Source organism: Prunus persica, chromosome G1, assembly GCF_000346465.2.
Source record: "Prunus persica cultivar Lovell chromosome G1, Prunus_persica_NCBIv2, whole genome shotgun sequence".
NCBI classification, from domain to species: Eukaryota; Viridiplantae; Streptophyta; class Magnoliopsida; order Rosales; family Rosaceae; genus Prunus; species Prunus persica.
Window position 1 is genome coordinate 18,650,721 of NC_034009.1, and position 16,125 is coordinate 18,666,845.

At 35.3% G+C, this 16,125-nt stretch overlaps 2 protein-coding genes across 3 annotated transcripts; both read right to left on the reverse strand.

Annotated features, from left to right (window-relative positions):
• On the reverse strand, positions 3,565-6,784 carry LOC18792756 (protein FAR1-RELATED SEQUENCE 5). Its single transcript, XM_007225977.2, has 3 exons — positions 6,456-6,784; positions 4,783-5,320; positions 3,565-4,101 (listed from the first exon to the last, which is right to left on the reverse strand). Exons 2-3 carry the CDS (start codon positions 5,314-5,316, stop codon positions 3,898-3,900), a joined length of 738 nt encoding a protein of 245 aa, XP_007226039.1. The 5' UTR covers positions 5,317-5,320; positions 6,456-6,784; the 3' UTR covers positions 3,565-3,897.
• Positions 11,111-15,402, reverse strand: LOC18792392 (protein FAR1-RELATED SEQUENCE 5). 2 transcript variants are annotated; one of them, XM_007227138.2, is made up of 3 exons: positions 14,812-15,402; positions 13,263-13,672; positions 11,111-11,806 (listed from the first exon to the last, which is right to left on the reverse strand). In XM_007227138.2, coding segments are annotated over exons 1-3 (606 nt in total). In that variant the 5' UTR covers positions 14,813-15,402; the 3' UTR covers positions 11,111-11,611. The 2 variants fall into 2 exon arrangements, with proteins under 2 accessions (XP_007227200.2, XP_020409813.1); XM_020554224.1 differs by having other exon boundaries at positions 13,263-13,717; positions 14,812-15,159.

A 16,125-nucleotide genomic window follows, 5' to 3' on the forward strand; every position in this document is an offset into this window, starting at 1 on the left:
TCAAGGACGTCTTTTTCCCGCTTTACTTGAAACAACTCGGACCTCAATAAGCTTACCACCTTGTTCAACTCATCAAGGTCAACACATGAAGAAGGAATTGACTCTGCCAAGACAACAGCAGGGCGATCCTGTGGCCAACTCCAATATGGTTGTCTCATTTTCTCTTCACTCGGACATAGCGCCCGCAATTGAACTGACTGTTTCAGAATACAGATAAGAGTCATATTCAATCATTCTACTTCATAATTTCATTGAATCTTATAAATAGTTCCAAAGGCTGCAAACCAAACTTCTTTGCTCTGGAAAAAATAATTGTTCAACTTTCTCATCTCGGGAACAGACATAGTAGTTCTCCATCGCAAAATACGCGGGACAGCTGTCGGATCAACAACCTTGCAGTACTTCAGGTCCGCCATTCTAGGAATTAATTCATATACCCAAATCTACACAATTCACAGGACAAAAGTCATTATTTAAGTTTTAAAGTCCACAAAACATAACTGACATGAACATTATTACCATGTACTTGGAAAGCATACGTGAAACCTTTAAAACTCCAGCCACCCCTTTGAGCTTCACCATGCTTATCCTTCTTGCCCTTCTCATTTCTCCGGCTTGTTCCTGCTACCTTACTTTTCCCATTCCCTCTTCCCTCTTCATTTTCAAAGCTTTTCACATACTTTGTTGGTGCAGAAAATAGACTGTCTTGGGTTTTATCAAAGGACACCGAACCCCACGGATACCTATTGAACGCATCCAAGTCCTCTACAAAGGTTAGGTAATTTAGATTGATGTTCAAATGTTTGTCCCTTCCCAAAACCACTAACTCAGCAAAGTAAACAAGAGCTAGCTTGTAGGTGTCATCTTCCTCTGTGCACCTCAGAAATGCTTCTTCTAAAGCATTACATGTAATTCCTTCGTCTATAAAATATCTTTTCTGAAGTCTAATTTCATCACTCTCTCCACTGGAAACTTCAGGCACTTCCCCAAAACGAAGCCCTGTGATCAAATAGAAATCCTGACGAGTGAACTGAGCAACGTCACACCCTATTAAGAAACTCAGTCCATCCAAGTCTTTTACACCCTGCCCTGCTACTCTACGCAACACAACCCCATGCACAATCTACCCGCTAAACTGAATCTTATTTATATTCAGAAGATGGCCAAAGCATGATGTCTTAAATTGTTCTAATTGTTCCGCACTCAACTTCGCTCGAATTGCAGCTAGAGATGAATTTGCATGTGAGCAGTTGTTTACCCATGATGAATATGCCTCTGACTCTGGCCATACCAGCTCCACGTTGGATCCCATTTCCTAAAATACAAGATGAAATAACGTGAACACATATACTACCACGTATTTGCACAATCACATTGGTATTTACACAACTAGTCAACCAGGCACATTATAAATTTTACAAAATACATGAGCATAGGGATTACTGATCACAGGCTTTAACATCATCAAAGCAATATGACAAATTTTGTGCAAATACCTGTTAATGCAATGATTATGTGAATTACAAATAATTTCATGTGTTTTATTTATGGATCCAAACTCCAATCAATGGTTGATGCATGAGTGAGTGTGAGTGCAATCTAGGCAAGTTCTGCACTTCACACACATGACAATTATTGTCATCTCATACACAACAAAAAATAAATAAATAAGAAATATAGTGGAAGGAAGCAAAGCAAAGCATCTACTCTGCTATCTGCTTGCTAAGCCATTGCCACATCCTTCTTTCTTTCTAGCTTTTTCTTCAGTCAGCCACAATCATCATAAATCAACCTTTATTTCAAATGCTTTGCACTTTTATTCATGAGTTTATTATTATTTGTTCTCATTTCTCATAGGCAAATTTAGTAACAAATGAAATAATATTTATTTCAAAAATATATATAAATTCTAGCGCCAGAAAGGTACTCTGCACTCTGCACTGCTTCAAATGTGGAAGCTTTTGAGGGCCTCCTCCAATTCAACACCATTATCTTATTCATATCATTATTAACATGTTATTGATATGTTATTGATATGTGATTGACTTGATTTTCATTCGTTTTTTAACATATACCCAAGCAAAAATTAACATGCAAGTGAAGCACAAAGAAGAGATGCCAAATCCAACAACATCGATGGTACAAATTGGGGAAAATCGTTACTCTAACCCTAAACTCAAATTCCATAAATTACTCATCAAATGATTTGCACTTCTATTCATGAGTTTATTATTATCTGTTGTCATGTTTCTCAGGCAAATTTAGTAACAAAGGAAATCATATTTATTTCAAAAATATATATATTCTAGCGCCAGAGACATAATCTGCACTATGCACTGCTTCAAATGTGGAAGGTTTTGAGGGCCTCCTCCAATTCAACACCATTATCTTATTCATATCATTATTGACATGTTATTGACTTGATTTTCATTCTTTTTTTAACATATACCCAAGCAAAAATTAACATGCAAGTGAAGCACAAAGAAGAGATGCCAAATCCATCAACATTGATGGTACAAATGGAACCTACCACTTCCAACGAATACGGCTTCTCTCCTTCCCCTTCCACTGCTTCGCCCCTTCACTGTTTTGGAATCCACACCTTTGCCCCTTCTACTCAAAATAAATACTTTTTCAGGGTCTGGAGAACGGAGTGGCTTCAACCGTTGCCTTCAACCGTTTCTCAGAGATATGGGTTTTAGAGAGATGAGTTTTTTATGTTCAAACTTCGAACTTGCCTCTTCTTCTTCTTTTTTGGACGTGCTAGATATTCAATTCGGGTTTGGGTTCCTCACCTACCCGATTGTAAAACTTTATCTCAATTCTCCCCAGCCCTTGGATTGATCTGATGACTATAAAGTGAACCCCTTATAACTTACCCCTTATAACTTTCCACTCATTATAGTCTAAGCGATAGCAAATAGCCTACTTATAGCCCTCTCTCTTCCCCCTTATTGGTGGACTTCAACGGGCCCTACAAGCTCATGTGTCAATTCTTCGCATTTTAAATCAATTTCTAGTGACCAAGAAAGACCAAAATGAAAGAGAGGAATTCAATCAAACCTACTTTCGTAAAATCATCAATTGTTCAACAAAATATAGCTATTTCGCCCAGTAGACAAAATAAAACTTATGTGGTTCGAATGGGGTTCTTAGTGGTTTTTTCCCCCTAATGTTATGATACTTTTTTAATATATAATTTTTAAACTATTGTAGCTTCAAAAATAATTCATTAATTAAAAATTAACTCTTTAATATTTCATTTGAATTTTTAAAATTTTAAATACTAAAATTACTAAAATTCCCATGCCACCTCGATATAAGATACCAAAATAAAAAAGCACAAAGCAATAATGTCGAACAGAATAACGAAGAAATAAAAAAGAAATTGTTAAACAAAAATTTGAGTTTGGGTCATATGCATTGGAGCAAAAATGAAAAATTGTAGCACAAGATCTTGAGCGTAGCCTTTGCAAGCGCCGGCTAATAGTAGAATTTCCCTCTCTACTCCTCCTCCACTTCCCCTCGGTTAACCTAAGGGTGGTGGTATCTTTACGAGAGATTGAAAAGCTATTTCTATAACCAGATAGAACTTTGAAATAGCTTTGTTCACTTTATAACTGGGTTTAGGCAAGGCTACACCCTGCTAAACAAAGCACAGTCCACTTACACAACAGTAAAACATGCTGCGGCGTTTCAGTTTGACTTTTGCACAAGGGAGCAGTGTAGAGGCAGTGAACAGCCGTCTGTAGAGATTCAAACTGGTATACAAACTTTATCGCATGCACTGTTAGGTACGATTTGCACTCCTTTTTCTTACTTAAGTTTGGTCAAAGAACTAATAATAAATCATGGGCAACATTTAACACAAACAGAGAGAAGATCAAATGACATACTCTAGTCTGAGTATGAACTGTCTTGCTCTTCAGATTCAAGTTCTCTCATATTGTTAGTTGCCAGTTCAACTTTCAATGATAACCTCTGAGTATGTTCCTCGATATATTTCAATACAATCTGTAGCTTCTCTTGATAAGCTGCAGACTTCTTTTTCTCTCGATGTAGCTCCGTGGACAGTTCCCGGATTTTCAAGTCCTTCTCATCCTGAAAACAGAGAACTAATATCAGACACTGTTGTAATTTAAGCTCATATAGGAACTTGTAAATATACACTTATTAGGCAGGATGACACATGATTTCAACAAGCAGCTGCACAAAAATATGATTATTGAGGCATTAGCTCATAAATTTATTGGTACTAAGACCTATCTAGCAAATGTCTACTTGATTTGACCTCAGAATCATAGCCACCAAACCTCTTGCCCAACCAGAATTGCTTTTGGCCAAAAGGACTTGCATACCTATGGAATAGCATATGTATGACCAGGTACCAGTTGACATCAAAGATGGAAATTTTCAATTCTTCAGAATTTTCATTTTCTTAAATAAAAATAGAACACAGTTGAAGTGTTGTACTATCATCGCTATGAATTTAAATTTTTATATTTTTTTAAAACTGTCAGACCAATAAGAAAATAAATCCCCAATTACAAGTCACATTCTGCTCAGCATCTCTTACATATCAGAATAATATAAGTTCATACAGCCAAACTGGATGCTCATTTTGTTTTTTTAAACCAATTCAAGGATTAATTATTCAAACCTAGTTCTTAGTTCCAATTCATATAACTCCAGTCTCATGCTAACTCCTCAAAAGAATCTTGCAACATAAGATTAAAATTCTATTATAAGCACATTTACATACCAAAACGAAGACCAACATACCTCGCAGAATGCAATCCTATGTGATCGTCGAGGTGGTATTTTGTTAGGATTCAACTCATGATTATGTTCTTTTACAAAACCATATATAACCCACTTGCCTCCATCCTTTGCCGTTATCCTCAACATTGCATTGCATCCCTTTCTGGTGGCTGGCCGTGATGGAAGAACTCTGTTTTGACTCGTTGCATATTTTTCTGCTCGGAAACCTTCTTTTGAGCAAACAAACTCCCGGCCAATTATTGCGTTATCTTTTAGTGAACGACGGGTACGATTGTTCCGTATTGTAAATCCCATATGCCTACCATACATCTCATAAAAATCTCTAGCGTCTTCTGCTGATTCAAATTCCATCCCAATAACCGGTTCCAAAGTTAAAGAAAAATCTTGGCTAGATGTTTCAATCAAATTATTATCTACATCAGGAGTATATGATAGCTCGTCATCAGCTGTTTCATGACTGGAAAAAGTTTCATCTAGCCAACACCTGTAGTTTCTCTCAGGGCTAAATCCTTGTCCTGAGGTGCTTGCCATCATTAACCTGCAAAAATGAGATATAGTATAAATAAGAGCATCGGATCAAAGCCCAAGGGACAAGCAATGGTAGCAAGTTAGCAACTAAAATTCTATCTTACCTGAAGTATCCAATTTATTCCAGAAATAAAGTCAAAATATGCAAGTAATAGTGCGGATTGTCAGCAATGAGACCTAAGCTTATGATTAGGCAAGACAAGGACTTTTTGAAACCCATCACCTAGAGAGTCTGGAATTTGTCCTTGACTGTGCCCATGATATTGAACTTGACGGCTACATAACACCAAAAGCGTCCACCCATGATAAAATGAGAAGGCTACAATGCAATTTTGTTAAAGAACTCATCACCAACTGTAAAGTTCACTTGTTTTGCTATCTTTTCGCTCTATATGGCTCACACATACACTCTATTCAAACATAAATGAGAACCAATCTCTGAAGCAATTCATAGGCACATCACTTGGGAGTTGCCCTCTCAGATACAATACCTCAGTATAAAAATAAATAATAAACAATAACACTTGAATCCATATCTGCAGATCCTCGGATCTTGACAGAAGGGTAGCTAGAGTAATAGGGGAAAAATCATTTATAGCTACTGGGTTCCCCTCATCCACTCAAGAATGAAAAAGGGTAGATGCAAAGAGCTGCATCAGAAGATCCAGCAGAGGCTTGCTTGCCTCATGGAAGAGTAAAATCTTGTCTTTGCCTAGACAATCTGTATCTACTGCTATCTCCATACGTGTACAACGCCGAATGTGAAGCTGCCTGCCTGAATCAGTTACCTAAGTCATTGACAGCTACCACCAGGACTAACCCACTCAACTAGGAGTCAAATTTTTCAAAGGGGAGTAGTAAATTCACAATACTCATTGACTCATTAGATCAATAAAGAAATCCACATAACATAATTCAAACTTCAAGGTTCAACCTATATAATATAACATGAATCTGAAAGCAACAAAATTTGCTAAGAATCTAACACATTGCTAAACTGTGCAAGATTCTTAGCAGCCTAAAATGAACCCCTCTACAAATTTTCCAAATTGGTCTTCAACTGTTCATAAACACAAGAACAACAACAATAAATATACAGAGAGAGAGAGAGAGAGAGAGAGAGAGAGAGAGAGAGAGTAGGATACCTGGCAAGTACTAGAAATTGAAAACCCAAAATGATTTTAGCGTTCTTTTGGGTTCTACAGTCTGAGATTTTGGTGAACTGATCAGCAAAGGAGGTTTTGCTATCAATGGAACTTGGAAGCTACAGTTCGGTCTTCCCCTGTAAAAAGCGTTTTTTGGGTCAATTTAAATAGCATTTTGTCTGTGTAAGCACTCTAGAAAAGAATACAATTTTCTGTTGCAAAAAATAGAAAAAACAAAACAAAATTTATTCGAAGTCAATGATCTTTGACCTAATAGTCCCACCCAAAAAAAATAATCTCAAATCTAAAATCCCAAAACGGGCAAATGATGAAAACATCCTCAAAGTGACAAAAATGAATTAAGAATTAGGACACATAGGTCCTTTTTGTTTTTTATATGAAAAGAACACTTACAATGAAAAGGCACTAAAACACGATGTGCTAGAGGTCAAAATAAAACGTGTTTACAACAGAAAGGGTTAAGCCATTCTCGCATAAACGGGAAGGAGAGAGGCTATGTTCCAATTTAGCTAAGGCACTAGCCATGAAGTTTGTCAATTCATAAGTTAGTAGTAGCACCATTTTCATTTGTTTGCATAGCATGTAGGAGTATCCTCTAGTTAGAGGCACGTCTGAGAAGAAAAACTCTTTGGTTCTCTCTAGCTTTCAATAAAACAGCTTTGCTTTCAACATTTTCCATCTCTTATGTTTCAATTTCCTTTTACGTTTCAAGCTCCAAGCAACACTAGTACTCTTTAAGTAAGTTTCTTATCTTTTATTTTATGTTTATTCAAGCAAACATCTAGTCCAAAAAACACTATCACAGTTATACTATTATCTTTCTAAACTAGGGATCATACTTTCTTTGAATACTTTGTTATAGTGAAATGCTTGCTATGTTTGGAAACTATTCACCCGTTTTGATTTAGTCCTGTGATGGTTTGGTAAAGTTCCATATTGGCTTGAGAACCATTTGTGGTCAATAAGTCAACTTTCTTTGATGTGCGAGCGTGACACTATTAGCAATTAAAAATCCTAACAGACTTATGAAAAATAGATAACTTGCGCTTCAAGTTACTGACGTTGAACAAGTGATTGTGAATTTGGGTGAGGAATATCTCAAGTAAGTTTTTTTCTTGCCTCAGACTGGTGAGGACTTCACAATTTTTCATAGTAAATTAGTAGTTTTGGCCAAAATGAATATTGAGAATAAATCAAACTGTTTTATGGAAAACTACCTATTACACAACTTAAAACAATAGGGAACTGCCATGTTTGAAAGGACAACGGAACATTGGGTTTCAATTTTTGCTTGGATTGTTGCCTGTGACTCATGCTAGATTAGATGTATCTATACTGGATTCAAACGTCAGCACCTTCAACTGATGAGGTTCAACTGGAAATCGATACCGATGTTGAGATTAGCAGAGCTTCAATCTATTTGAGCCATGGAGAGGCTTGTTGGATAGGCAGAATTGAGATCTCTTCAGTCTGGACGAGGCTGGAAGTGGCTGGATTGATGATTGCTAGTATGGAGCTGCACTGTAGTACATGTTTTGCTTGATTATGAATCATCCAAGAGCTATTCTTCTGGGAGATCAAGGCATCTCTGTAAATTTGTTGAGGTTTTCATATTATGAAAAACTCAAGTTCTGCTGTTTGATTTGGCTTATGTTGAACCAAATTTGTAACGAGAGAAATCTCGTTTTCTTTGTGAATTGCTTCCCTAAACTGAACTGGAGTCAGAAGTCTGAGTTCTGCCTGTTTTGTTTAGGAGCTGTATGAATTTTCAAACCAACTAGTTTGATTGCTTTAGAGTCTTAAGGCTTTTGAGATCGAATGATCTTGTTTAGAATTTGTCAATATGACTTGAGAGTTTTTATTTTGATTGAATTTTTTGGCTTTCTTTCACCATGTTCACCTCCTTTCATATTTATAGAGAATCTGAATTAGGGTAAATCTTTTGAAAGGTTTTTATTTTTATTTTTCTAATGTAAAGAAGGAGGAGTTATTATTCTGAAAAAAAAAAACAAAAAAAAAAAAAAAAAAAACAACAGACCCATCAACAGTTAGTTTTTATGATGGTCCATTTGTTTTTTCGACAAACAACTTCCCTGTCTCCTATTTATCTCTTGTAAACACAACTTGTCTTGATGTAGAGCCCTTTATGAGTCTAGAAAGGAAACTTGGCCCTCTTTTTCTGGCATAAAATGGTTTATGGGGAGTGATTTTCCAATTAGACTTTCTACCAGCTCCCCATCACTTCCTCTGCCCAGTTGAAAATTTTGACTTCAGAGTCACGTGTGCTTTTTGAGAGAAAGATCTTCCCAAGAAAAAAAATCTACTGACTTGAACTTTGGAATTGAGATCAACGGTGATGATGAATTTTTTTATATTTTGGAGAGATTAGAAGCTGGGCTTAATCTTTAAACCAATTAAAAACTGATTGTCCAGATTAAATCACCATTTAATGGTAATTAATCTTTAATTTGTAAATTTATTCCTCATAATTGGTTCACAAAGGCCTGGGCCTCTAAATTCATCTGGGCTGATTTCTGGCTTTAACAAACAAAGCCCAAACTCATGTTTTTGACATGGGCCAAAAGTCAATTAGGCTAGCGTGTGGAATTTAGGCCCAAACAAAAATAAAGGGAAAAAAAAGTTCTTGTAAAAATAACTGAATATCAATCTGGAAGCCTATGAACTCTATACATGTGACCCTATGAGTAAACCACAAAAATCTAAAAAAGCAAAACATGGAAACCTGTAATCTATGTTTTCATTTGATTTCAAACATAAAAACTCCCCTCTATTAGTCTCTGTCATTGGGCTTGAAACTTTGGTAGTATCTATTGTCATCAGCCATGCTAATGCTATCACCATTAGAGGCACAACGCTTTGTCAGCCATATATGGACTTCAAAGTTGCTAATTGGATTCCAATATGAACTTTAACATTGCAAAGATGAATCAATAACTCTATGAGTGCCTTGTTAAATATATAATACAAATATATGGCTTATTAAAAATAATTATGTAATTTTAATTATGTAATTAGTTAATAGAGATGAAGGAAATCATAGAACAAAAGCTTTCCTTCAACTCAATGTTGGGTGGATGCAGTACTCATAGTACACTAGAACTTAATGACACTTATAAATAATAATGGAGAGACTAGTTAGGAATCAAGTCATATTCATGGTTCAACTCCTCCAATGATATAACATGGGATCAAACCTTTGTTTTTATGTTTAGAATCAAATTGAAAATTGAGATTGCATATATTTCTTTTTAGGTTTGTGGGTTTTTACTTTTGAGGGCGTTTGAGTATTTTTAGATGAATTTTTTGTTATTTTTGAAAGTTTTTATAAAATTGATATTTATAAAAATAATAAATAAAATTTAACTATTTTTTATGAAACCTGACAGAGCCCCCACTCAAATTTGTTATCTGACCCTAGTTTAGCATTTTAATAATATTTCACTTATCTGCTAGCTAGTTGCTATTATTTTATATCTTTATTGAAAATGCGCGGGATGGAAATTTTATATAGCTTTCCATTTCTTCTTCTTTTTCTTTAGCTAATTAAGCTTGAGGGGGCCTACTTATCCAACCTTATGTCATGCTCAAGTATACCTTGACCTAGCTTCTAGACTGAGAAGTGAGAACTATAAAATTGGAGAATTTGAGGCAAAAGATGACGATGAAGATTTGCACAGCTTGGTATTGGAAAGCAGTTGTGTACTCTAGACACCAACTTTTTCCCACTCTCTCACATCACGCGGAACGTAGAGCACTTCCAGCAGTTTGTTCTTTGTCATGATAAGGGTCAGAGCTAAGACAGCTACTATTCACGTGAATAGTGGCTGCCTTTGCAAAAAGTTGTGATGTTTTCACTAATTGTCATGGCAACAACTATTTACATGAGATATGAGGTGAGAAATTTGTATAGAGTTTTGGTGTGGGAAGTGAAAACTATGACTAAGTATTTATTTATTTTTAAATGCAACAACTATTCACATGAGATATGAGGTGAGAAATTTATATAGAGTTTTGGTGTGGAAAGTGAAAACTATGACTAAATATTTATTTTTTTTAAAATCTGAATTTTTTTTGTATTTTTTTTATAAAAATTTTGTTGCTAACATCATCGCTGACGTCAGCAAACCAGGGCTTGAACTAGGGTTGATCTTGCCTGAGGGCTGGCCTGGTTTCGTGGGCCCCACCTTCTACCAGGGCTAGCCCTTGCTGTTGAAAACGTTTTTTGACCCAACCCCATCCCGCGCGCCCCCCCGCCCCGTGCGGCGCCCGAGCCCAGCCTTAGCTGCTGGAAGTGCTCTTATCAAATTATGAGACTCCTTAACTTTTTATCTCATACCATGACGTGCAGTTTGATTAAGTCGTTGTGATTAAAGGTTGCATGTCTAATTAAGATCCAATATTGAAATAATTTCAGATGTTTTCCTTCACTTTGTCCTTGTCGGTTAATAGGACGGAAGCTTAATGAAATGAATCAGAATTAAAACCTCAGATTCATACTAGAACTGCCTAGGACCCATGTCGGGCGAGTGAGGGATAAAAGTTAGTGTGTGTAAACGAATTTTCCATAGTATATTTATTCAAAAAGAACCTTTTCCAGTCCAGACTAAATAGTATATATCAAACTCTAGATTGAACAAAAAGCCAATCTACTCATAAAATAGGCATGCCATGATTTAAGTCATGACATTCAAATCGTAGAACATCAAGCTCCAGTTTACTTTCTACAAAAAAAACCATGCGGCTTTTCAAGTCAATACATTGTTCAACCAATTTCTACAAAACTCCCCATTTTCTCCTAATTAATTAGGAAAAACAGGAAATTTAATTCTTTGATCCTGGTATTTAAAGAAGTTCATAATACGAGCCTCCTTTGTCATACTCATGGCTCAATCATCAGCTCTCCTCACAACCCCTACTTGGTCATGTCCCCATCACAATCTTATACGTTTACTTTCAATGCTTTGTAAAAGGCAGGACAGCATTCAGAAGCATCCTAATTTTCCTACTTATCTCAATCCAGATTTTCCGATTCGAGAAACAAAATTGAAGCCATAACTAGAACTGAAGGCAACTGAATGACTTACTATACTCACACAACTTCTGAAAAGTATCTATCATGTAAAACCTACTGTTTTAGCTTCAAGCACTTTTAGATTGTCAAAGACTGATTGAAGTTTTATTGATAGGTGATTGTTATGGTCTTCAACATCCTTCATAAAGGCAAGTAGCTGTTCTCTATATGCTGCACTTAACCGCTTCTTCACTCGCAGTTGTGCAGTTAACTCCTGAATTTTCTTATCCTTCTCATCCTGGTAATATAGATGCAAAAACGATGATAAATGATCTCTGTGGAAGGGAAAAAAAAGTGCATACAGTGTAAAAGAAAACAAAACCAAGAAAGAAAAAAAGACCCAACAGATTTAGAAAATCCCAAATGCAAGAGAACAATAAGTTGGACAATTCAAATTACAAACTTTCACCAAGCATAAGGCTTGGACCTTCTAAAAGGAAAGAAACTATAAATATGAAGATAGTACAAAAGCTCATGAGTTGAATAGTTTGAAAGAGCAGCAAGAGAACAGTGTGGTAAATGAGAGTACAAAGGCCATAAACAGATGCCAAAACTTGGGAACACAGTAAGCAATGTTCAAAAAGGGAAAAATACATGGATTTAGAAAGAATATATTAAGGTGTTGAATTACCAAGGTAAGCTCATGAGTAAAACACAACTTGGATGCTTCCGATGTAGTCAAGATGTCATCAGAAGATACTTGGATCACTCTGTAATTTTCCTTTTGCACTTTTAAATGTATGTTCTTAATGTTAATTTGGAAATGTAAGGAGTCAAATTACAGTAAAAAAGCTATAAATAAATAAAAACTGATTAATCCAATAGTCTAGTTCAGCTGGCATCATTGAGTACAGGGAGATAGCTTCATAGGGAGAAAGAAAGAAATATGGTAGCTTTCAACTGTGACTTGGATTTTGTCCTTCATTTCATTGAATATAAGTTGCAAGCATTATTTATGTACTCACATTGAATATCAAACACAAACTACAAAACATGCCAAAGTCTGCAACTTTGGAGGCACTACTGCTTTCCAAATATATAAATAAGGATTAAAAACAGACCTCCCTACAACATTGTAGCAGTTCCTAAAATATGAATTGGTTAAAAATTTAAAGGTTCCCAGACGTATCCAACAGCCATAGTCTATCATCCTCTCCACTGCTATGTAATCTCAACCCTTCCAGTACTTGTAACGTGTCTACTAACTTCCTACCTTCCTCATCTTTAGGTTTCTTCTAAAACCAAAGTCCGAACTTAAAGGAAAATTCTTATCCAAAACCACCCTTGTGCTAATGGGCAACGTATAGGCCATGGGTCTTGATCATGACCCAGCCTAGGTCCAATCTGATTTTTTTTCTCTTTTTTTGATTTTTGGCTTTTAAGTTTTAAATGTTATAGGTTCAACTAAGATCTATTAAGTTAACTTTGGTTTATTTATATAAGTTAGTTAATCATAGTCAATTAAGTTTAAATTCTCCTCGATTGTCTTGTGATGCAGGTGACTAAGTCCGTTTACGTTGGGAAAAGGAAAATATAAAGAAAATTTTCAGTCATTTTCAAAGAATTTGGATCATTCTATTTCTCATAGTATAATATTAATGGCAGTGGTCGTAAAAGGATATGAAAACACTAGATTATCAGTAACTGGATGCATCCAACTACATGAGAACATATGCAACATAAGAGAGGCTTACAAGCGTTCGGCGACTCTTTTGTGATTGAACCACTAACGGATGATTATGGTCCTTCAAAAACTTCTTGACAACCCAACTTCCAGGCTTCTCTTGCCTCAACAACACCATGGCTGTGCAAAATTCTCGTTGTGCACACTCCTGCATTACTTTTCTACCATTATCAGAGACCCCTCTACATCCAAGTCCACGAGAAATTATTGACCCATCACGCTCAGACTTCCGGGATGACAGAACACGGGTCAAAAATCCTACGCGACTGGCATAATCATCATAGAATACTCTGGCAGCATCTTCTGATTCAAATAGCATACCCTCATATGGTTCTTGATTTGTGCTAACTTCAACAATAGTTGTTTCCCCTCCTTCAGAAGTGTACATTGTCCCATTCTGATCATCCATTTGCACCTCCACTATAGGACAACATATATCAAGTTATAAGATACACTAACGCACACCTGTCAACCATGTCATCGAGCAGACCCTTTAGTATTGCATATTCATACAATAACTTGAGATTTGCAAGGAAATTAAATGAGAAAATCATAGAGACCATCCAATAAAGGAAAAACATAATATATATATATATATATATATATATATTGAAATTATCATTGCATTTTTGGAATGTGGTAATGTAAGATTAACACAGAAAGTCTTTACAAATGGTCAAGCCTTGATATAGAAATTAAGGTGAATTATCAAAGATAGGCAAGCGCAAAGATATGCAGTCAACTCAGAAAAGCCTTGATGAAAGATACTTATGGGAAGAGAAAAGGAATGAAATTTGGATCACATAAGTTACCATGTTCTAAAGTGTACGAAACCTCAATCAGACATGGTAGAACAAATGTACAAGATGCAGTTAACGTGATGTAAATGTTTCATTCGGCACACAAAAAACAAAGAAAGAAAGAAAAAAAAATCTTGCAAAGTTTAGGTATATCTCAAGCAGTTCTCAAGCTTATGCCAAACTTTGAAAAGAAAAACAACCAAAACATTCAAGAGCTTCGTCTGTTGCTTATAGTTTGCTCATAGATGAATGTGCAAACAACTTGTTTTTGCATTTAAGATATATTTTTGAGAAACTTCAAAATAAATAAGTAAAAAACCCAATTGCATATTTGATTTGTCTTTTCTGATCCTTAATTAATACATGAAAATGTAACCAAACACAGCCATTCTCAATCTTTTCCTGCCTTCTTGATTTCCTTTCCAATTACTCTCTTATTCCTCAAATTTCTTAGCAGTTAGAAACGAACGCAGCATTTCAAAATTTACTATCATCAATTATATTGATAGACAAAATTAATAATAAAACAGGTGGACCAGAAAGTATTGCCACCAAAGAATCATTACAACCCATTAAAATAAAGTTGAAATATCAGAGATACACAAATAAATAAAAAAACAACAAGACAATAGGAATTTCAATAAGCAAGAAAAAAATAAGGTCAATAAATCAATGGCGAAAGCCCAAAAAGAAAAAGCAAGAAAGGTTATAGCATTCAGTGTAACAGAAGAATGGAAAGAGGGGTTGGATTGGACTTACTGGAATTCAAGAGGACTTTCAGTGAGGTGGTAGAAAGATAGAATCAGAGAGAGAGAACTCGGGTTATGAAAAAGGAGCAACTCGTTCTGTGTCTTGGAGAAGTTTTCAGACTGTTTATAGTGTTTGATGTAAGAAGAACCGCACACGTGGTAAATCATAGGAACTTATTCAAGTATACCAAAAAAAAAAAAAAACGAAACAACAACGTTCTAAAATTTATTAAAGAACAAAATAATAATATTTATTTTCGTTTTTTAGGGCAAATTATTGAAATTCCTTACCATAAGTCAGGATAATAAACGTGTCAAGAATACTCAATCCAACATCGACTCATTTAATAAATATATCGTGTTAAATAAGTTATCTCGTTAATGCATGTTTAACAAATTATCGAGATTGCTACATTTGATTCTTATCATAATTTGACCAAAAATAGAATTCTTATCATAATCAAATAAGGAATGTTTTCTAAAGCCTTGCAATAAATTGACTTCAATTGCCTCTAGTTTATATTCTCCCCTATGTATGGTATAACTTTTTTTGGGTCAAAATGTGGTAGCATCTAGTAATTAGCTAAAAATGTAATCGGTAAAAATTAAAAACAAATAATAATAATAATAATAAAGAATAACTTGCATGGGACATACAAGAATCACTTGCATTCTTGAGTATTGGGCAATAAGTAAACAAATAGTAAAAATCAACAAAGACCCACATATCAAATTACGGTCATAAAAAACGAATTAAAAACATAAATTTCGATCATTTAAACAAATAATTGCATTTAGCAATTTATTTATATATAAAAATAGTGATCACATTTTGCCTCTTTGTATGTATGAAGATTGAGAAAGAAAAATAAAAGAAATTTTAAAAAATGAGAAAAATGAACAAAAATGAAGAAAAAGAAAAAGAAACAAAGAAGTGGGTTGGTGGGTTGGTTGGTATTACACGGGTTGACACGACCCATTTAATAAACGGATTACATAGGTATTTTAGTGGGTTGGCAGGTTAATCCGAAACTTACCTGTTTATTAAACGTATCATAGCGGATTGACCCAAAAAAGTCCGAAAATTGAATCGTGCGAGTTTTAAGTCGCCAAGACTATAATGAGTGGAAAGTTATAAGGGGTAAGTTATAAGGGGTTCACTTTATAGCCATCAGATTAATCCAAGGGCTGGGGAGAATTGAGTTAAAGTTTCACAATTGGGTAGGTAAGGAACCCAAACCCGAATTGAATATCCAGCACGTCCAAAAAGAAGAAGAAGAGGCAAGTTCGAAGTTTGAACAGAAAGAACTCATCTCTCTAAAAC

Excerpts from the sequence above, each read along its gene's own strand:
- LOC18792756 (XM_007225977.2), bottom strand. The coding sequence starts at position 5,316 with ATGATGGCAAGCACCTCAGGACAAGGATTTAGCCCTGAGAGAAACTAC. Across the intron at positions 4,102-4,782 it reads ATAGGATTGCATTCTGCGAG|GATGAGAAGGACTTGAAAAT; the intron begins GTATGTTGGTCT and ends CTCTGTTTTCAG.
- LOC18792392 (XM_007227138.2), bottom strand. Across the intron at positions 11,807-13,262 it reads AAAAGAGTCGCCGAACGCTT|GATGAGAAGGATAAGAAAAT; the intron begins GTAAGCCTCTCT and ends CTATATTACCAG.